Below are 23,087 nucleotides of genomic sequence, written 5' to 3'. Positions count from 1 at the left end.
TGTACCTGCCTGTCTCCCCAATAATGGGAGGGGCATCCAGATGAGACCCTTCCCATCCCAGTGTTGTCTTAGAGGGGAGACAGGCAGGAAGGTTGTGTGTGTGTGTGTGTGTGTGTGTGTGTGTGTGTGTGTGTTCCTTGGAAAGTCCAAAACAGCCAGGATCGAAAAACCCTGTATTTAAAGGGGGAAGGATGCAGGACAGCATTATGTGAGAGCCTCTTCATTAGTAGAAAGACGGGTGCAAGTCCAGTGTAAACAAACCCTGAGATTCTTATTTGCGTCTAGATTTCCTGACAAATATGAAGCTGGGGGTTCTACCTGCAGGATACAAGATCCAGGCCCTCAAAGGACTCGTCTGCCTTTAAAAGGGGCACAAGAGCGAATATTTTGCTGCCTCAAGCTGCTCTTCCACTATCAGCATAGACGAAGCAACTGGAGAATCTGCACCTTGCTGGAATTTTCCCTTCTCCACAACAACTGAAGAGATGAGAGCTCTCTTGAATCTGGATCCTAGCAACCATAATTCACTTCAATCCATGCTGATAAATTGTTCTATGATGCAACAGTATGTTATTTTTTCCCTTTGTCAATGAGTCTCAGGCATCTCTTCCCACTTGCTTTAGGACACTGCAGTGGTAGAACACTGGAGCCTTTGAACAAATGGGTAATAGTCACAGATGGACCGGCCTTCAATAAATCATCTGGGTTGTGCCTGTTCTCCCTTTTTGTAGCTTAGGTTCAAGCATGTATGAATCTCTTTCCAGTTCCCTCTTTTAATTTCCATTTCCTTTTTCTAGATCCAATGAGGGAGGGAAGGGTTTCCTTGCCTTACTTTACTTTACAGAAGATGTCTTTTGCATGCTGTTTATCATCTGCCCTGGGTCAAAACCTCTGGGTGTGTATAAACCTTGGAACAGTCACTCTTCCTTTCTAAACTCTTCCCTTTACCAAACCAGTGGGGTTCAGTGCAATTAGTCTAACCTCTTAAACGTCAAAGCTTCTTCTGCAGGCTGCTTTGATCCAGTGCCGAAATACTGTATTTTGATCATGGAGGGAGATTTTTTTTGTAATACAGCCTAGTGTCTAAGGAAAAAAAAACACAGCATGAACTGTTCTGTATGAATGTCTTCTATTTTTACAAACATTGATTTGAGGACTGGAGAAATGTAATTCCAGATTTCTGCTAGTATAACCGTTTATATATTCTTCAGTGTCTCAGTCGCTGCACCCAGCATCCCTTGAGCAGCTCATCAGTGTAAGTTTACAAACCACCTGCTTGTTCCCAGTTCATCCTACACAAACTTGAATTGCTCTAGTGTAGTTGCATTGAAGGAAAAGTGTTTGCCTTCCTGCATTGGCATATGAAACTTAAAATCTCACTAAAACATGCTTGTCACAGTTTAAGATCTCATTCTGCAGTTCACTGGGGTCGGTGTTCATCAGATAGGAAAGTCTCCCAGTATATTTTATTAAAAGCTGGAAACCACAGTTTTATAGCCATCCCTGACTATTCTGTCCTGTCACATGAATAATCTCTCTATAAACTGTTGTTCCTCTAGGAAATATTCCAGTCTGTTCCAGATTATCCTCCCAGTTTTTTCCCCCTCTGTCTTGAGATTTTCAGAGAGGTTTCAGTATCGTAGCTGATGGCCGTACTGGAACTGTCCTGGGTGTGGCCAAGCCCGGGATAGACCTGTACTGGCAGGATTATGATACAGCTGTCCTTGTAGTCTTCCTAGAGGCAAGTAGCCAGAGGAAGGGGTCATACGCCCAGGTGCCAAATAAACGGGCATCCTTGGTTCTTCTGGGGCATAGCCAGTCCCTCGCTGTTTCATCAGCTCTCTTGCTGGTGTGTCCTGGTAACCCCATTTCTGTGGAAAGGTTGGGAAAAAACAACACTTCAGACTTAAGAACCAGTGTGATGTTGTGTGCACAAGCTCATGTACAAGTAAAATAGGCAGTACCTGCCATGCATTGTAGAACTCCTCTTCAGACATACATTTCTAGTTCTTATTGTTAAGAGAACCTGGGTTTGCAACATGGCCTAGGATCTTTCATGCTGTTCTCCACAACCTTCAAAAATATACTTGCTGATACAAATGAAATGAACATCTTGGCAACCCACATGAATTACAACCAGGTATTACCAAGGAGTCCCTCCACCCCTGTATCTGTTCTGAACCATGTGAAATAGTAGAAAGATGCAGCTTCTGAGCATGTACAAAGTAATTTCTCCCACTACCACCTGCATCTACAGATCCTAAGTTGAGGGGCAGGGCTTCTGTTTCACCCTGTTTGGCTTCCAGGTATGGTTAAACCCTAACTCTTCTCTACTTAGAAATTTAATCACTGCCTATGAGAATCCTGAATTTGAGGCAGAGTTCTAACATTTATGGTGTTGATGTTCCTAGATTCCCTGTGGAGACTGCTAGGCACAATAGCTGCAGGAAAGAGGAAGCGAATTTGTGGTAGATGAGGAAGCTGTGAGGGAATGGGGAGGATAAATTTGTATTTTCAATATTGTTATGCTCCTTTCATGATTCTCTCTCCAAAGCATTTAATATTAAATGTTTCCTGCTTGGCAGGGGGTTGGACTCGATGGCCCTTGTGGTCTCTTCCAACTCTATGATTCTATGATTCTAAAGCTATTAAAGTTACAAGATGTAACATTATAAAAACATGATTTCAAACATACTACTGCACCTAAAAGAACTATATCTACAAATAGCGTGAAGTTCAAGTGGAGGAGAGCAACTTCTTTTTTTCCTGACAAGGTAACTGTGCCTTAACAGTTCCTGGTACAAGGCATGGCGAAAGCCTTACCTGTTCAATGGCTGGCTGCCCTGCATAAAAACATTCAGGGTATAGGAGGGAGGAACCTAGCTGATAAGTACAGAGGGACCTTCATGCTTCTAAGGCTCGTCATTCTAGAGTTCTCCCTCCCTATCATAGGTGTAGCCTTGATCAATATTGACCGAAGGTGCTGTCTACAGCACTTCACCCAAGCTCAAAGCCAAAGGAAGCAGAGTTTTCTATTAATCTAATTTGTCAAAAAACTCCAAAGGTAGGCCTAATGCTTCCTCGAATCTTCTGCTCTAGGACCTGCATCCTGTCCTGTGCCCAGCTGTTGCTGGTGGCAACCAGGCACCCTATGAAAACAGGGACATAGGAGCTGAGGTCTGGGTACCACCAGCAGGGTCTGCTCAACACAATTTAGTACTCAAGGCAGAAAATGCCCATTACCCACTCTCATTATGGAGTATAATCTGTCATCCTATAATAACCAGGCATTTCCTTTTCAACAAGGTTTGTGGGTCAGATTAGTCTGCCTGCCACTCTTCCCTCTTTAACAGTACCAAGATGATATCTGCCACTTCTCTGGCCACCAGAAAGTGCTAAGAGCTAGTGTTTGGTCTGTGTGTGGGACTGAAATCTAAGGTTGCCATGTTTTTAAAAGGCCATGCATTGTTAAAGCTACGCCACCTGTTGGCCAGCTGTTAAAGTCACGAATTCTGTCAAATAAAACAGCTGCCCTTCCCTGAGGCCTGGAATTGTGGTGCAGAGGTTGAGCCATGATTCCGGAAGGCCCCACTTTCATCAAATGGCTCTGGCCAAACCCCACTCAGCCCCACCCCAATCCCTGCAATCTAAGGATGCTACTGGCCCATCATTTCAGGGCCATTGAATGATTACAAAAATGTATGTGACATGCTAAGGACAAAGTCCCATCTCAGCCAGAGGCTTACAGGTAGGCCTTGGGGAAGTCATAACCTTTTAGGGCTGTTTTCAAGCACCCTGGCTCTGTCCTTACACAATCACCAAGTACCTACTGGGCCGCTGGCCTCTTCAGAAACTTGATTTTGGTTAGGAAGTAGGGACATGCATAATTTATTTTTCTGTGACAAAGTGTAACCTCAGGGGTGTTCTGACAACATGAAAATGCTCTCATGTAAGGGAATTGATATCCTCACTATCCTGTAAATGAAATGACTGGGTTTGCTTTGTTTTAAGGGAACAGTATTATTTATAATTTTTCAGCCTTATTTGGTACCTTTAAATTTATATATTCAACACCCCTTTGTGATTGGAAATCAAAATATTGATCCTACCCAGCCATGGGAAGCTTTGTTGGGGGGAGGTTGCGGGGCGAGACAGAACAAGTTGGTTCCCACAGTAACCAGGACTCAAGATCAGGAACTGGTTTCTGTAGCAACTGGAATGTCTGAGGGAATGTTGAGTGCTGGAATTGATGGAGAACAAAACATCTGGAATTGATGGAGAACACAAACTTTTTTTTGTTTTAAAACCATCCAGACTTCATGGGGAAAACAGTGCTCGAGTCCCCAAAGTGACTAGAAGCGATCATCACGGCTTTTTCCAGGGCGTGGATTTACAGAAATGTACACTTTGACCTCCTGCAGCACAAAGCAGGATCAGAGAATATTGAATTCTTTTGTTCCCATGGAAACCTAAATTACTACCGAAATGTTGATTCGCAAGGGAGTCGGAGTTTAGACTGCACAGCAAAAGGAATGTCTTGAAAACCAAATGTGTTTTCTCTCACAGAAAGAAACACTGGGGAGGGAAAACCAAATCTCCCTCTGGAAATTGGTTCCTGCATCTTTCCACAGTGGCTGTTAACATGGGGGGCAGGTGTCTGGGTTTTGCTGTGTTGCCCCCGAGTGAAAGTCTTGCAGGCAGACCTGCAAGCATATAAATGTCTGGTGCGGGTGGGGGTTGCAAAGACAAATGGGCAGGTAAGAGAAAGGTGCTTACTCCTCCCCCCACAACCCCTCCCCCAGGTTATTCTCACCTCCCCACAGCTGCGTTTATCCCCAATCTTAGAACAGATCTGGAGAAAACAGGAAGAAGAGACTGAGGATACGGTAATCAACAAGGGGGGCGGAAGAGGGCTAAGTTCCCCTGGCACCGACCCCAAGTCTCTCCCCAAGAGACCCTCTGCCATGTAATGCTGCTGTAGGTGCAAACATGCAATTAGAGGGCCAGCTAGAACGAAGACCATAGTGGCCATTGTATGTACAGCCCTCTTGTTCCTGCTGCTGAGAGCCAGTCGCTAGCCAGGCTGGGTTCTGAACGGAATTTGAAGGTTACTCACAGTAAAAAGTCATGAAATGCATGTGGCAACAGAGAAGTTTGTTGCGACATCTAAAAATAGGTCTGCCGGAAAAAAGGATCTGGCTGAAATGGACTTGGGCTGCCGCCAGGTTCATTGCCCTCTTGTATTTTCCCCTTCTTGTCAAGCAACGTGCAAGAGGGATCAGGCACCTGCCTAATTACTATGGCTTCTTACCTGGCTGCTTTAGGAGTAGATCTGCTTACAAGGAAGAGCTCTAGTCTCTTAATTTGAAAGACGGGGTGGGGGCAACTCAAGACAGTCCCTTACTGAGTAGGCATGCAAGCCTACCAGTGTGGTATAGTGGTTAAAGTGTTGGACTAGGACCTGGGAGACTAGTGTTCAAATCCCTGCTTGGCTGTGAAGCTCGCTTGGGTGACCTTGGGCTGGTCACTGCCTCTCAGCCTAACCTACCCCGCAGGGTTGTTGTGAGGAGGAGGAGAACCACATGCGTCGTCTTGATCTTTGAAAAAGAAGTGGGATATAAATGCCGTTTATAAACAATACCACTTGATGTGTTAGTCCGGGATACCTACTTGTGAGTCGCATGCCAGCCCTCTGTTTCAAGTGCCACATAGGCAAGGCAGATTTTAATTAGATGGTTGGGGTTGGGGGGTTGGGGTGCAAAGCCTGTCCAGCCATCAAAAGGACAGGTGGTGGAGAACGTACAATACAACTGCAATAATACTGCGCTGTGAGGCCTTAAGCAATGACAGTGCCCGCTATCAAATGTGGACTACACTTCAGATATCTCTTGGGACACAGAACAGGAAAGATGGTGTAGATGAGAATTGGATGTACTGTGGGATGGAGACTGGGTTCTTAGGAAAGGAACTTGGAAATAATTGGTTTGGAGCATGAATGGGGCTGTGCATTGTTCCGTTTCTAAGATGAGAAGGCTCAAGTGTGGAAAGACTTGACCCCTAACCTTACACAAAGGAAGGCTGGCTGATGATATGCAATGATACAATAAACACACTCTGCACAGGCCTAGAAACACCCTCTTCTTATTCAAGGGTTCTAGGATATACTTCTGGTGTTTTTATTTTAAGAGGGTTAAAGGATCCCAGGATCCTTTCCTCTAATGCACAGGACATCCACTTCCCAAAGAACCCTAATCTCCTGTCTTGTTTCTGTCTTGTATCCAGGGGAGAAATGGTGTGGTGAAGCAGACAGAGGATCAGACAGAGAGACCTGGCATCAAATCCCCAGTCAGCTATGAGGCCCCTCTCACATGGCTGCAGTGCTCTGTTTTTAATGTTTGATGCTTTATTATGTTTTATATATTCTGTAAGCTGCCCAGAGTGGCTGGGGAAACCTAGCCAGATGGGCAGGGTATAAATAATAAAATTGTTGTTGTTGTTACTTTGGAGACAAATGGGTGACCCTTTTCTGTGTATGAGAGGGAGGTTGTTGTTGTGTGTGAGTTGGGCTGATGCTGGAAGCTGGGAATACAGACACAAGACTGCTCTGTGCTGGGCTTGGTTACCCTACTAACCTAAAAGAGAAGAAGGATCAGTTGGGTGTGGGTTCTGCAAGCCCCTCCATTCTTTGCTCAGGTTGTATATATGTGTAAATAAAACCACATACCCCAAAGACACCATAGTCTCTCCCAACCTCCATTCCAAGGAAACTGAAGCCTGGGGAAAGCGCTTGGAGCCCATGGAATTTCTTGCCACTGGCCAATTGGGGTAACGTGTAACAGTATAATGGACAGCTTTATAGTATTGGCAGGGTTTCCCTCCCAAGATATGTGGCCACTCTAGAATGTACTGGGTCCTAGAGTTGGAAAATATAGGTGAGGCTTACCTTAGCTTCTTCTGCTGAGTCTATCCCATTCCATCCCCTTCCTGTTGTGCTGGTTCCAGAGATCTGGCTGAGGTCCCACAGGGACTTACTAGCGCGAGCCCCTGTGGTCTTGGCTGCTGAACGCTGAGTCCGCTGTACGTTCCTAAGTATATCGCTAAGAGCATTCTGCCCATCGGGGCATCCGTGCAGGCCCCCTCCTGAAAGGTCTGTGCCACGCCATGCTGCCAGTCTGTTTCGAATAGACACCTCTGGAGGTGGAGTGGGTAGCACAGGGTCTTCCGCCGTAGCAGGGGAGGCCAATACTAACTCCCACTCTCCAGCGTGGCTCTTGGCCACGGGTTGAGGGGCCACGGAGCGTCGCTCTGCAATGCGGTTGGACAGCTGCACCCCATCTAGGACGCTGACGTACGGAGTGATATCTGGCCCATTGGTACTTGGTAATGGAGCCAGGCTCGAAGCAGGCTGGAGTCTAGGTGAAATTTCTAGGGCTGGCAGGGGACAAGAGGCAGCATATAAGATGCGGAACTCCCGGTCAAATGCCCCTGTCACTTCTCCTGTAAGCTGAGTGACCAGCTGGCGGTTCAAGCGAGCATCTGTCCACGTGAAGCTGTTGAGAAGAAAGGGGTTGGGGGGGGAGATAGGAAAGGGGTTTTAGCCATGGATCATGTGCAGTGTTAGAAACTGAGATATAGAAGCCTGGAGCTAAATGGCCCCTTAAAACTAGGTTATGGGCACAACAACAAAATGTCTAGGCGCGCTTTTTTATATCAAGAATACAAAGCTGAAAATGAATGAACTGCAGCTAAAATATGTTCATTTTTCACATGCTCCAGTCCTTCCCCTGCCCACCCCTTAATATTCTTAAGAGGGTCTTTTCTCCAGTCTTCAGAGAGTAGCTGGAAGTAGAGAGGCAGAAAAAGGTCTTCCTTTTCTTCCACCTGGCAGTTTCAGTCTGAAATCTTAGGCGCAGTACTGCGCCCAGAACTCAGAAACTGCTTGTGCTAATGAAATTCCCTGCCACAAAATGCGCCTAAAACAACGGGAGTTTCGAACACTGATCATGTACATTTTGGGCAACTACTGTCTCTTTGTGTGGAATCATGAATATAAGAAAATCCAAAAAGCTGAGATTCCAATGACACAATAATGGACAAGCCATGCTTACTTTGTATCCATGTGGAGCTCAACAAGGACATTTCTAGGTCCTTGAAAGACCTGGGAAACAGGTCTCTGATGCAAATTTGCGTATGCTGATTTATATATGGTAATTTAGGCTGTTTTTCAGAGGGAGAAAAACAAGCTCTGGCTGTCTGAGCTATGAGCTAGCAACAGGATTTTCTGACCTCAGTGTGTGCAGTGAATGCTTGGCCTCATCTGCAATCGATTGGCAAGAAGGTTGCTTCTGTGTGTACTGCAGCTAAAATGAATGCCCCAGGGCAAATCAAGAGGGCAGGTAGAATGGCAGGTAGAAAGGGGAAATGGGGAGGAAAGCCAGACCTCAGCACAAGAGACTTGAGGTTTGGACAGACCCCTGAGGCCATTGTATAACAATGCTATTTGAGCTCAGTCTGGAAGCTAGGGTGGCTCTGTGTCCTGCTGTGTACAGAGGCAAGTCCTCTGCTTGAAGTGCTGTCTGATGTAAGTCTGGTTTAAGGAGAAAGAACCCTAAGAAGGGAGAGCAGGAGGGGCCTTGAAGTCTTTCATCCACAGTTTTAGCAACCCTGCTCAGTCATCCCTACTACTGTACAAGGAGATGTGTTGTACAGTGGTACCTTGGTTTAAGAACAGCTTAGTTTATGAACAACTCGGATTAAGAATGCTGCAAATCCAGAAGTAGGTGTTTTGGTTTGTGAATTTCAACTTGAAAGCAGAACATGTTCCGCTTCCTGTTGAGTGTGTTCCATTTGTAAATTGGGTCCCCTACTGCTATGGAAAGCACGCCTTGGTTTAAGAATGCTTTAAGAACGGACTTCCGGAATGGATTAAGTTCATAAACCAAGATACCACTGTATTTTTGTCTTAATTACAGTAATTATTTCTAAATTTGCATCTAAACTTATATATTTGCATATGATATGCTTTCTTTTTTAGTGTTGCATTTTCTCTCTTTGGGGGGACATGTGTGACCAAACTAGAGGTGCCCTAAGGGCATATCTCAGGATTTCTCAGTTTCATGCCAGTTTAACTCTCATCGCTTACCCCACAGAATTCTGGGTATTGTAGTTTGAAGGTGCTGAAAATCTCCGCCCCACCCCCCAGTGCCTTACAGTTCCTCAAGGAGAACAAATGACTGTTCAGCCAGTTGAAGTTTGTAGTGAAGATAATCTGGATGTTGGCCACTTTTATATGTGGGGCAAACAGATCAATGGGCAGGGCTATTGGATACTGTAGCATGCTTAAAAAACCCCTGTAGAAAGTACAGAGGCCAATTATTTTACTGTGTTCCATGCAGCCAGCTAGGAATGTGTGGTACTAGGATGTTGGCGAAAGTTGCCTGATCATCTGACTGGATTCAAGAGGTGCTTGACTTTGCACATGCTTGTCATCACCCTGTAGCAAATCTATGAAGCGAAAGGCCTTTTGTATCTAGGCCCAGAACACTTGTAAGGGATAGGAAGATGCTAGCATCACTCTAACTTATAACGTGAGAAAACAGTTTCTGGACTGTACCAGCTACCTCAGAACTGAAAGCTCTTCAATATATATATAATAAAACAACAACAGGACATGGAAAGTAGATGTCAGGGAGAAGGGTTGCAGCCTCTCTTTCCTGACATGCTGGTTTTCAACAGAGAGATATTTTAGCATTCAAACATGTTCCGCACCCCAACTCAACTGTGGTCTGTAATGGTTTCAGTAACACTGTTTAGGAGGCAAAATGCTTCTAAAGTATTGTGACAACATACATAGAAATTCCTCATTTTATCTTCAGAACAACCTGTGAGGTAGATTAGGCTTAGGTATCAGCCTGCCACGCCATGAGCTTCATGGCCAAATGGGAATATCTTAGACATGTTTTCCCCACATCCAAACCCAGCGTTCCAGCCATGACAATGCATTGATTTTGCTATACCGAACCTCAGTGCTACAAAGAGCTATAGCTAGCAATACAGAGATTAGAAAAAAGATGGTTAGAAATGAGAAGTTTGAAAAAGAGAGGTTAGAAAAAGGTAACTAAGAGGAATAGCATAGCAGAGATTTACAAAATTATGTATAGTGTGGGTAAGAATTTTTCTCCCTCTCTCGTGATGCTAGGACTCAGTCCCCCAGTGAAATGAATGAGAAGTAGATTCAAGACAGACAGGCATAAGTATGCACAATTAATTTGTAGAATTCAGTGCCATAGCATGCGGTGATGGCTATTAGCTTAGATGGCTTTAAAACAAAGCGCAGCCCTGTGGCCCTCCAGATATTGTTGGACTCAAAGTCCCATCAGCCTCAGCCCAAATGGCCAGTGGTCCAGGATGATGGGAACATAGAATGGGACAATGGCCCATCTGGTCCAGGATCCAGTTCTCACTGTGGCCTCCCCAAAAATCCAGGAATCGTAGTCCAGCAACAGTTTGGAAGGTCACTTCTTCTTCCCCACCCTGCATTTGATAAATTCAGGGAGAAAAAGTCTACCAGAATTGTTATGTACTGAGTTGAATAGGATCCAAACTGCAGCAGTCTGATTGGTCCTAGAACAATAGGATCCAAAAGGCAGCAGTCTGATTGGTCCTAGAACAATAGGATTCAGAATGCAGCAGTCTGATTGGTCTTAGAACAATGCAGCAGTATGATTGGTTGGCAAGAACCACACAATCATGCTCCAGATAGAAGTGAATCCACAACCTGATTGGCTTACAGTAGAATTCCAGGATTAGCCAATCATGTGCAGCCCATTGTGTAAATAATGTATATAAAGCAGATACTTTGAGGGGACTTTCATTCATTCCTCCTCACCACTATGAGCTGAATAAAGAGCATGAAATCACTTTGCGACTCTGAGTATATTTCAAGAATTATTAGCAGCCATAGTGAATAGAACCTCAGTGTTCAGAGGAAGTAGGGCTTTCATTCTGCTTGGGGGGAAACAGGTGAGGGCTGTAGCCTTCATAATGGGTTGCCAGGCTTCCCAGAAGGGTTTGACTTGCCACTGTGGGAAATGGGATGTGAGATCAGACACACTTTTTGTCTGATCCGGGAAGGCTTGTCTTTGGTTCTTAGGAAGGATTAACTAAAAACCAACCACACATCTCATTGTTTATCCAACTCATTGTTAAACTGCCCATGAAATGGGGTGGGGACTCTGCACCTTTTCTGTGTAACTTGATCCTGACCTTTCACACTTATCTTCGCATCTCAATTAATTTCCCAAAGGGTGTATTGTGTGTGGTGCTCCCTGATGCATGCCCAAAACTTTATCTTCAATTCTGAGGTGCTAGTGTGGAGTGGACCCATGTGAGTGACAGGCGCCAACTTAAAATGCAGGTGTGTGTTTTCTTAGTATGATCCAGTTGTGCCCAGAGATTGAAGGAAATTACCTTCAGCACAGGTAAAATTTTGGACAAGAACAGTAAATTTATCAGAAACAGCAAGCAGAAGTCCTGTTTGGCCAGCTTCAGTATATCTGTTTGAAGAACCAGGTAGCAAGCGATAGAAAAGTCTTGTGCCTGAAATGTTGTAAAGCAGCTGAGCTGGATGAACCAAAGGGCTGGACGTGTTTATAAGGCAAGCTTTCCCATTCATTGTCGTCTCTGCTTCTTAATGTCATTGTCCGTTTTGCCATTTCAGCATATTCCATTAATTTAACTTGCCAATCTTCTTTAGTTTATGGCATATAAACAGAAGCATTGTACACAGGTTAATGCATTTGCAGGGTTTAAAAATACTTGTAATTTTACAATGAATGGATAATAGTGATTTAAATATGCTATAATTTAATAATGGACATGCAGCGTGTTGACAAATAAGGGACTAGAGGGAAGTCAATTTGTTTTTCTTTGTCTTTGTATTGTTGGGGGGGGTTGGTATTTTTGGAAAACCAATGAAATATTATTTTAAAAAGGCAAGCTTTTCCCTGTTGTCTTGCCATCTGCTCACATAAGAATTAGAGTTGCACACATGTATGTCTCCTGAGAGACCCTGCCCCATGTGGTACTCAAATCCCATGTATTCTAAAAAGCAAGGGACTTCCTCCTTCTTTTGAGATGCCCAGACCTCAATCAGACCCTCATGGAAGGCTGCATACAAAGAGGTTCAGGGTGCAAAACTGAACCCAGGGAGGAAGAAGCGTGCAGCTGGTAGGACAGAGGATAATTCCACCAAGCCAAACTCTGGGAGGCAGAGAATTAGGATTATATTGCAGGCTGTGTGATTCATTGCCATCAAAAAGCGACGAGGAGAAATTGTGCCTGAACTTGGGAGACTGCAGAGGTGGCATCGTTCCACACAGCAATCTGCTGCAGCCACCACAGGGAACAAACTGTGATGTCTTAATGGACACAGAGGACCGAGCCATAAACATGGTATCTACATGTTCAGGATGGATTGTGCTGTACTAGAGAATTCTCGGGTAACTCTTTTTGGCATCCCAATAGTGCTGCTGAATTATTAGTGTAAGGGAGCAGCGTGAGATAACCCATTATTTTTCACACAACTGCCTAGATGCAGCCATTTCTGGGTTGGGACGCACCATCATACCACAGGCACAAGGACTCAACATTCAAAAGTGTGTGAAGGATTTTATTGCTTGCAAAGTCAGAGGAGACCCAGCACAACAATGGCGGGGAGGGCAAGCTGGAGGAAAAGAGGAGGGGCTTTCAGGAACTGAGCTGCATTGCACAAATTCCCCTGGCAGCAGTTGGTGACCAAACTGTAGGTTACCCCCATGTGGGCAACAGGTTGCTCTTTGCCACAGTTGATGGAGCGAGTACAACCCTTGTTTTGGATCATTGATACCCCCAAAGCAGCTCCTTGACCCAGAAAGCAGTCTTCATCTTCGGCACAACTCATCTTGGTGGCTGGGCATTTGGCTGAGGCAGTGATGTCACAAAAGTAGCATTCCTTGGAAAATATGGAGGGCAGCACACCGACCAGAAGATATACAAGGCCCAAGTGCACAGGATGCTTCATCACTTGCCGCTTGAGAATAAGAGAGTTCTTTCCTAAGTAACAGAATTGAAGATGCTCGTGGCTTTCTAAAATCCTCTCCACCAGCTGTTTTATTTTATTTCTCCACCTCTCTTTTTTGTGGCTTCAGAGAATTCAGAAGTAGAGTTGTCTTGTTTTTCAAGCCCTGTTTTCCAGTAAAATGAATCGTCTTGATTTCCTGGTCCCAGAAAAGAAAAAAATTCTCAGCTGGTGGCTGCAGGTTTTCTGAAACGCAGAAACTTGTTTTTTCAACAGGTTGGATCCCAGCTTTCTCTTCTTTCAAAGGAAGCTCTTAACCCAGGTTTCCTCTACCATGTGGTTTTCAAAAACCAATAGTACTACTACCCAGCTTGACTTTATTCATCACTAAACCAGATTCCTTACATTTTGTAGATCTGGCTTTTCTTGAGATACAGGAATCTTACACAGAGGAAGAGGAAGCTTACTTAGCTTTGGAAACGAGCTACAATGTCAGATCAGTCTGTGCTTCCCAAATAGCAGCTTTCTTTCCAGGAGCAAATCACAGAGACAGCTTTAGATCTCCTAGTTCCAGAAATGTAAGTCCTCACTGATGAACGCATAACTCAAAAGTCCTTATGACTGTCTGGCTTCCAGTGGATATACTCCATGCCCTGCAGCTTCAAAACAAATATTTTGCTTGATCTGCATGGGATTCCCAGAAAGTCAGTGTCAGATGGGGTTTTTTTTGAGCTTCAGTAACTCAGTACACAAAGCTCCAAAACCAGGTCCCAACTCTTGTGTTTCTCTGTCTACGAAGCACGTGGTACCAATAAATCACCAGCCCTGCAACTCTGACCCACTCAAGGGATAGAATGAACGTGGGGCATCAGCCTAGCAGAATTTGATGGCTGCTTAAGCAACAGCATCACAATGGATGCCAAAAGCTCATTGGCAGATTCCATGGAGGACTCCCAGTTTAAGCCTCTTGAGGTCATAGGTGGTGACATCACTTTGATGACGTTACAGAAGGAAGGAGAACAACACATTGCGGAAGTATCACCATACATGGAAGACCAGGCAGCAGTGTAGGGCAAATGTGGTACTGCTTCACCAACCTCAGCCTCCCCCTCAGCCAGTTCCCCGCTGCCTGCCTGCCTATATACAACAACCCCAGATGTTGGTCCTGACTGTCAGCTTCCTCCATTAGGTCCAGTTGTGACCAACTCTGGGGTTGCGGCGCTCATCTCACTTTACTGGCTCCCTTTTACTGGCCAAGGGAGCCGGCATACAGCTTCCAGGTCATGTGGCCAGCATGACTAAGCCGCTTCTGGCTAACCAGAGCGGTACGTATTTAACTACTTGCACTTTGTCACTTTGACGCGCTTTGGAACTGCTAGGTTGGCAGGAGCAGGGACTGAGCAACGGGAGCTCACCCCATCGCGGGGATTCAAACCGCCGACTTTCTGATCAGCAAGTCCTAGGCTCTGTGGTTTAACCCACAGCGCCACCCGCATCCCGCCCTCCTCCTCTTTAGTTTTACCTAAATTCAGCAAAGCTAGAATCATTTTGCTCTGCTTGTTGCTGGCTCTGCCGCCACCTGCTGCTGGCCTCCTTGCCTTCTGCGCAACCAGCTCCAATGGGCAGCAGCCACCACTGTGTCCTTGAGAAATGAGATACAGTGACTTAATTCCTGGGCTCTTAGGGCTCTTAAGCACCATCTGTGGTTTAGAGCTGAGTGGAATGTGGAAGAAACTAGGAAATGAATCAGTTTCTGCTGAAACTAAAGGTTGAACTATGGCTGAGTTGTCACTCTCTAGGAAATCTGCTAATGGATGCCAGCAAGTCCTGGAACCAATTAGGAAGGAGTCCTGTCAAGTAATAATCCCAAATCCCTGGCCCAAATCCAGCTGAATTTCAGCACTGTCACAGGTTCTCTCTGCTGACAACTGAGAACTAAAGCAGAAAAGGCCGTATTTCCAGTCACATCAAAACAAATACTAAAGTTTCACTGAAACAAACAATAAATCATATGATGTAATTTGAAGTCCCTGAGAGAAGGACGCTTTGTCGGTGGCAGGTATTTCGTGCCCCAAGACATGCATCAACCCCTCGTGTGGGAGGTGGTAGTCACAGAGATCCATCTCCTATATGGGATGCCATCTTTTCTGCCATGCAAAGAGAGGCTCTTTAACACATTAAACATGTGTATGACAGGCAGAAACGGAACAGAGGCAGCGTTCCCCAGCAGTGTGCTGTCAAAAAGCATCGCTTGTTGTATTCTTGCCTGTCATGTGGCTCGTTAAAGACACAGAGGCTGCCTCTACAAAAGGTGGTAACTCTAGTTTTCTACAGAGTCTGGCAGTCTTCACTGTGAGTAATTATAGGGGGATCAGGAGCTGAGTATGTAGCATGAAAATAGAATGAGATGCAATTATTCCAGGAAAGAAATGGGGGAGGGTGCAACATCCATGCCAGCTCCAGATTTTAAGGGCCCATGGACAACATGTACTCTGTGGGTCCCCTTAACTTGAAAGAGGCAGAGTGTGGAAGCCAAATCATGGTCTCAGGCAGCTTCCAATCTTGGAGTAACACACTCAGAGCAGGCGTAGGAAACCTTTGGCCCTCCACATACAACTCCCATCAGCCTTAGCAAGCATAACCAATGGAGCAGTAGTTCAGGAACTTCCGGAGGGCCAAAGGTTCCTCACTCCAGAGGCATGATGGGGACACTTTCTCCAGTGCAGTCACTAAGGCCAAACCACCAGGCATAGGTGCAGGACCTTGTAGCCCCTTTCCCTTTCCCAAGCAACAGTGCCAAAGTAGCCTTCAGTCCCCTCCATGCATTTTCTATAGCAGGCTCACTTCTGCAAATGGAGCAAAGCTCAGAACAGCTGCAGCTGCCAACTTTAGCTTCTCAGAGTGGGGATGGGTGAATCTGTCAGCCTCTTAGTTTACAACAGTTTATTATGTTTATGTTTATTAAAGTCCTTATGAAGATTCATTAGAATTTAAATGCAAATTTATCTCAATATACACATTTTTGTATGCAATTTTGCCTGATGTACACATTTTTGCAAAAAGGTTTTGCCTAATGTAATGCATTTTTATATCTTATTTCCCCAAACGCCTGCATTTATCTACACACTTTGCAGTACAATGTGCAATTTTTGTATACGTTACTGTCTGGAGAAAATTCAGAGGAGTGTGAATTTTGAAGGCTGCCTGTGTTTTGGTAAGGGCAAATTAGGTAAGTTTGACTTTCAATGCAAACCGAATCAAATTCCCTCCCCCATCCCTTCTCCAAAGTGCCTCTGAGTCCCACATGGGTCCAGAGGCACCCTGAGTATCAAAGAGTGCAGGTGTGACTTTTTCAAGCTTTGCTCCATTTGCAGCAGCTCACGCACTGCAAAAATGCTCTTTAAGAAGAGGTAAGGAGAACTCCTTACCTGTAGCTGCCAGTGATCACGACTTCCCCATCAACCAGGACAAATTTCTCCTTCACGGTCCCTGTGACCTGCTTCTGCTGTCTGCTTTGAAAAGTGCAACCCCGGATGACTCGGACTCTCAGATTCTAAAAAGGGGTTGAACAATTATATAAAAACAGCCACTAAATTTTCCCTGCACTTCATTGTTCAGTCGTGTCCGATTCTTCGTGACCCCATGGACCAGAGCACGCCAGGCACCCCTATCTTCCACTGTTTTCCTGCACTACTTCTTGGCAAAAGGAATGCTTGCATCCCACTTACAAAAACCCAACTTGAGTAAGGAACTGGTCCTAGAATTCCCCCCAAACCAATTAAAAAATACCTGCTTTGCTGCTGCTGCTTCTTTTGAGTTACCTAAGAGTATGCCCCATTGAATTCTGCGTGTCTCACTTCTGAGTAGACTATACAGGTTTGCACTGTGTATCTAAATAATAATAATAATGGCGGTATCCCTTCTGATGCACCTCCTTGGGGACCTCATTCCAAAGGCACCACAAACCAACCTTTGCCCCTATTATTTTAGCAAAGTCTGCTAGTGATTCCTTGTTTTTTGGAAAGCACAGGAGGTGAGAGTCAACTGAGATGCAGCTGCCTCTGCCTCTGGGGGTGGAGAGACCTGCACAGAACCAAAGCCCTCCCCATCTCACCTCTGTGTGACGGACATTAAGGCACGTTTTCTCAGCCATGGTGAGGAAGGAGGCAAGATGCTCTCTGCTGAGAATGATGTAGACGGGGACTCGGCGCCTGAGTGCTGCATCATACAGATCTAAGAGGATGTCGGGATCCGTGAAAACATCCATGACAATGGCAACCACCTGGAGGACAAACAGTTTGGCTTGTGGGATATTTAACTAGACAGAAGTCATGCAATTTTGCTTTCAGAATTAAATATCCCCAAATCAACAGTGATGAGAGCCAAGTCAGGTGTGTGCATTGTATGCACAGTGACTCGATTTGCATCCTTACTGTTGAATGAGCAAATATATCACTGGCTTTTGTTCTGAGTCTTCCCCCTCCCTCGTGAGCCTCCCTTCTGGTTGCTTACTGAATAAGGAAATTTGAGATTTCTTTCCAAGGCGGGCTTACAAAGAAAATGGTTAATTCAAGCATCTGGAATGCCAGTTACGTCCATTTGTACTGGTGTTGCAACCCTTAAGTGATTGATCGATCAGATGCATATATTAAAAAGCATTCCCCTCTTCACTCTCACACAGGAGACAATATCTCTTTTAAGATGCTGCCTGCTGCAACATATATGTACATTGCCTAAAGCAGTGTTGGGGAATCTGGCCCTGCAGGTGTTTTTTGACTCCAGCTTCCATCAGCCCAAGTCAACATGGCTAATGACCAGGGCTGATGGGAGTTGTGGTCCATTACCACCTGGAGGTCAACAGGTTCCCCATCTTGAATCTAAAAACAAAAATATAATTTCTTTCACTAAACTGCCATTTTAACCTTGTATAGATTTTATTTTTGTATTTAATTTAATGAGATTTCTTAATTTGGGTGGTAGTATGTTGGTACTGAAATTGATGCTGTGTGTGTGTGTGTGTAGCTGGAAAGCAATACTTAGACGTGATTATAATACTAACATGGACTGCATGTTTGCTTCTGACCTCTGTCCTACTTGCTGAACCTGTAAATCTGTAAATACACCAGTACAGAGCACCATAAATCTCCCATCCTCTCACTTCCAAGGAAATTGATTAGGGTAAAAATGCTCTGAAATTCCCTCCACTTTGTGAAGGGGGAACACAAACATAGGAATGATGACAATAAATAAATAAACCCCTGCACAGACAAAAATGGCTCTCAGCATGCTTTGAGGAAACTCTCTAGAGGTGGAGTGGAGTGGAATTTAGAGCAAAATCATGTATGTGTCTGTTTGGAAAGTAACTTTACCAAGTGCAGTGCTGCTTACTCCCAGGTTAGTGATTATAGGATCACAGTCTGCATCTGCTCAACTGAGCTGCAGCAGAAAAGTTCTCCCAAGTGGTGGTGTTTTAATTTCATTTCCCAGAGATAGAGCTTCCTTGAAGAACACTGAGAATCAATACTATTTGTGCCACTGTTTTTGATCCTTTTTTTTTACTGTGGATCACATATCACACTCACAAGATAGGGGGGCAGTTTTGAGAGAGATGAGAGATAAAAAGAGAAAGAAAGCGGGGGTGGTTGTGAAGTACGGTAATTATGTGGAAATGTATGTTTTAGAAATGCACCTTTGGCTAATGTGGCTATTCTCCTCCATATCCACAACATCTAGAAGGATGCTGCTACCTTTCCTCAGTACCTTGTTGGCTTGCTGGATGTATCTTCGCACCAGCTCCTTGATGTGGGGCGCTCCCTCTCCTGGTGGGTGGGTATAGACCTCCACACGGGTAATCCCTTTCCAAACGCTGTTCTCCGGCCACCCTAGCTCCAGCTCTGGAGTAGGCTCGTCTGAACGTCCAGGCCAGTAGCTGAGGCTTGAACCCTTGCCCCCGTGGCCACCATTGCCAGTTCCACCTGGCGAGGGAGCCCGCGAGTCTTCTGCAGCGGCCTTCAGTTCCTGCAGCTCTCCATCTGACAGAAAGGGGCGCAGCTTTTCCTGGGAGACGCACTCCTTAAACGCCTCTTCGCCTTTAGCGAGCAGCGCTTCGAGAGCTACCCGCTGACCCTCACAATAATAAAATTCAGGGTTCGATTCTGTTACTTTAGCATACGGCTCTTCGCTCTCCAAGCAGAGGACCTGGGAACCTGCCATGGCCTTTGGGGAAAGGGCATTCAATTATACAGTACCCACAACTCTACCCTGTAACCAGAACGGGCCTTTCCAAACCCTCTGGGTAAGCAGCCATATAATCTTGCATCCTTAACCTAAAATTCTTCTGTCATGTCGAAAAAGAAAAAAGCGTGCCCTGCTCCTGCCTCTTTAACAGAACTTCTGTGTGTGGATTTTAGCCTCTGCAGCTGTTGAGGGCATAGAAATAAGAATGATCATTGTTCATGGGACAGCCCCAGTGGCTAGTTCAACCAGAACTTTCACCGTTTTCAGGTGACCTAAGCGCCTTAGTTTCACTTTCTAAACCCTGATGGCACACTGGATTATTCTAATGCTGGATACCAGGACTCAGGACCTCCTTCCACCCCTTGTCCAGATAAGCCTAACGTTGACACTGCATCTCAGTTTACCACATCCATAACTTCTTATCACCTGCTCTCTATTTACATTCATGGGAACTATCATATAGGCAACCCGTTTTCATGGTACGTGTCAAAATAGAGTTGGTGCCTCTAGATTCCAGATCTCAGCCTTACGAAGAGTATAATTTGATTCTAAAACCCTTTTAACCCTAAACACAATATGATCTACATCCAAAGATATGAGTAAAGGTAGTTATCCTGGTAATCACTGCTCAAAAAATATGTCCGGGGATGGATGGGGAACAGCCGTAAGATACAAAACAAATGCCCAAAGTACCAGTTGTACTAACCAGTGCTAAAGCTGGTGGCCACACAACTGTTTGCCTGTTACTCTAGCATCCCCTTGAATCATAACTCAAGGTTGTGCCACCTTTACACAGGACACAGGACATTTACAAACAAAAATAATCTACTAGAGCTGTCACCCACTTCAGTTTGTGAATTGTCTTCATCCCCACTGGTGGAAATTATGGGAAATTCATTTGAAACTAAGAGCCTGTGGAACAAACCTCTAGTTGGGCTATCTATTCTCTTGTAAGCAACTGGACTCTGCAATCTTTATAGGGGATGACGAGATTAGCAGAATGTGGGGCAGGAGGAAACTCTTGCTTAGTAGGCAAAGACTAAAGGGAACCAGCAAGCTGTGTGACACTTGGGTGGGCAGGGAGGTCTAGAAGGTTAGAACAGTGAGAATAATACAAGCTGGGCTCTCTGATTGGGGGTTGAGCCTATTGGGTTTAAAAAACAGCATCCAAGAGCATAAATCTCCTAGGTTCTCTTGTTGAGTTTGTGAAACTGTGCATCAATCGGCATAATATTATCTTGTCTTGCCAGGTAACCTTTTAAGGCACATCTCGAGAACAGTAGTTCTTTCTCTGACGTCTTCTGCCAGTCTGTGCAATCCTCTTTTTTGCAGCTTCAGATGATTTTTTTTTTTTACAAAAAGGAAATACACCTCCTACACATTCACAAAGCCAAAACCTTCTTCCCAGAAGTTCATTTGGAAAAACCACTACTCGTCCTTCCACTTGCAGACACTTTCCCACACTTGCAGAAAATGGCCGTGTGAGTGTGTAGAAATATCTCAAAATGATTAATCAAAGAGTTCCAACTTTCCTAGATCCAGTTGTTTCTGGTGAAAAGTTTCGTCTTCTGTTACGGGCCAGAAGTCAGAAGTTATCCTCATCTAGGCAATGAGAATATTCTGCACCAGTTATCTGCTAGGATGATTGCTATTTTCTGTGAATAAACAACTGGGTCTAGGTCACCCCAAAGGTGGAAATTCCCACAGTCCTTGGCCAATGGCAGTCTGTCAGTTCCTGGAACAAGTGCCTTAAGCAGACCCAATGAATGAAGAAGAAATTAAAATCCCATGCCGGCCAGATTCTCCAGCCAATCAACCAGTGAAATAATATTCTGTTCTTAGCCTATGAGGATGAAGAGTGCATCCCTGCTGACTGGTGAATTAGCATTATGAAATCTTTCCTCCTTTTATCCAAGGAAGAGTTTAAGGTTGCCGATTCTTCTTAGCCAATCAGCTTTCAAGATTCAGCACTGGGATTTCCATCCAATGAACAGGAGCACATGTCCTCTTTTTACCTGCTCAGCTTCTTAGATCTCAGCCATTCAGGTGTGTGACAGGTTCACAACTGAACATATCTTCTGCAGGCTGATTTTCCTGTTAATGCAGTGGGTGGGAATTGCTTTCCCAGGGAGTGTGGAGGAAGCCAAAAGTTTAAAGAAGGGTGTCCTTTCACAGCTGCAGGTGCATCTCCTCGGCTGAATCGTGGGCCATCCCTTTGTAAGGTCACAGTTCCTAAAGCATACAAGAAGAGTGGGGGAATAGTATAATGAGATTGTTCTGCTCGTGTTTTTCCAAAAGAGTGAAGGAAATAGTACTTTACAAGGTTGTGGTGGACTTCCTTGAGAAAACAGCCACTCCTGTTTCACTGCCTGTCCAACCCAAGCCTGCCAGGTACATTAGGTGCCACACAGGAAATTGCAGATAAGATTATATTACGTTGTTTATTTAGAACCCCACCTTTATGGTGAGTTAGAGGGCTATATAGAAACCAAAGGAAGCAGAGACTCTTGGGTCCTCTACAAAGAGAGGAAGGAGGGTGTAACATACAGTGCAGTGGCTAGACTGCTGGGCTACGATCTGGAAGGCCAGGGTTCAAATGCCCGCTCAGCCATGAAACTCAGTGGCTGACATGGGGCCAGCCACCATCTCTCAGCTTAACCTACCTCACAGGGTTGTTGGGAGGGTGAAATTAGGCTGGAGAGAACTCGGCACACCACTTTTTAGCTCCTTGGAGGAAAGTTGTGATAGGAAAGTAATGATAAAATAAATATTAATTAAGGAGCTGTAAGTCAGGATGATTTTTAATTAAAAAAAATTGTAAGGCCATCAAACCATCTTGGAGTCATGTTCCCATGCCACCCATTCATTTCCAGAGAAAATCCTGGACTATATGTCCACCCGCTTTAGAGACGCCACCCTTTTCAGTCAGGAGTTTTCTCATAATCTGTCTCTAAATGTCTGTGACAGGAACTGATGCGGCGATAGGGAAAGTTTGCCCAACCTGTTGAATTTCTGCCAGCTTTAAAAGCACAAGAGCCACCCAAGCAAATGGGGAAAGGCAGGGAGGGGGGAAGCTGTGATTCTAATCCATTAAAAAGCCTCCCCCCAGGGTGACGGATTATAAGAAGTTGTAGCATAGATGCCGTTTACAATTGCAGAGAAGGCCAGTAACACAACTTCTGCCTTTGATACAGCTATTAAAGGTACAGAGTCCCCTACCTATTTTACAACTGGGTCACATCATTTTCCTCTCCATTATTCTTCCATCCTTCGTTCCTCTCCTTAACTCTGTAGGACTCAAATCTCCCTTCTCCAAAAACGCATGAGACCTAACTTAATAGCTGCTCCCCCAAGTTACTTAGGTGGTGTTGTTTTCTGCTTTTACCGACACAGCAGACACCAGCTCCTTTGCGAAGGAGTAAGAAGCAAAAACCTCATGCTCTCCGCCCACCCTTTCTTCTAGGAGACCTCGCTAAACTATCCAGTTCATTCTTCCTTTTTCACACCGCATACCTGCTTGCTTAGGAGTTCCGGGTGTATATCCTCTTTTAAGTCCCCTGTTTATTGCTCTTCCTCATGAGAGAGCGAGAGATGCTGTATCCAGGACTGTGCTCAGAGGGAAGCCATGGAATGCCCAACAAACACACACTCTCTCTCTGTCCAAACTGACTTTTGGAGTTGTCTTCAGCAGCTGCCCTTCCTGCACTTGTTGCCAGGTGGAGAGTAGAAGCAGCTCACCGATCCCGGAAGCCCAGGGATTGATTATTTGCAAAGCACCTGTTAGGAGTCTGGC

The 23,087-nt window shown here is 45.0% G+C and overlaps 2 protein-coding genes across 5 annotated transcripts in view; one reads left to right on the top strand and one right to left on the bottom strand.

The window, feature by feature from the left end:
• Nucleotides 1-6,512, top strand: part of LOC309355368 (T-cell-interacting, activating receptor on myeloid cells protein 1-like) — a 23,923-nt gene extending 17,411 nt beyond the window's left edge. For 2 of the 4 annotated variants that reach the window (XM_081886152.1, XM_081886151.1), the window contains 2 exons: nt 798-895; nt 6,283-6,512. The gene's annotated coding sequence lies outside the window, so the exon portion shown is untranslated. The other 2 variants (XM_081886150.1, XM_081886153.1) reach the window with 2 other exon arrangements.
• On the bottom strand, nt 1,113-23,087 carry FAM83E (family with sequence similarity 83 member E). Its single transcript, XM_081886141.1, has 7 exons — nt 22,808-23,087; nt 21,310-21,526; nt 18,818-19,273; nt 17,172-17,339; nt 16,486-16,610; nt 6,944-7,550; nt 1,113-1,871 (listed from the first exon to the last, which is right to left on the bottom strand). Exons 3-7 carry the CDS (start codon nt 19,268-19,270, stop codon nt 1,632-1,634), a joined length of 1,593 nt encoding a protein of 530 aa, XP_081742267.1. The 5' UTR covers nt 19,271-19,273; nt 21,310-21,526; nt 22,808-23,087; the 3' UTR covers nt 1,113-1,631.

This window comes from Podarcis melisellensis (genome assembly GCF_964234715.1).
Source record: "Podarcis melisellensis genome assembly, chromosome: 13".
In the NCBI taxonomy this organism is placed as follows: Eukaryota; Metazoa; Chordata; class Lepidosauria; order Squamata; family Lacertidae; genus Podarcis; species Podarcis melisellensis.
The sequence above is the reverse complement of the archived record's forward strand: the minus strand, read 5'-3'. Positions and strand labels throughout refer to the sequence as shown.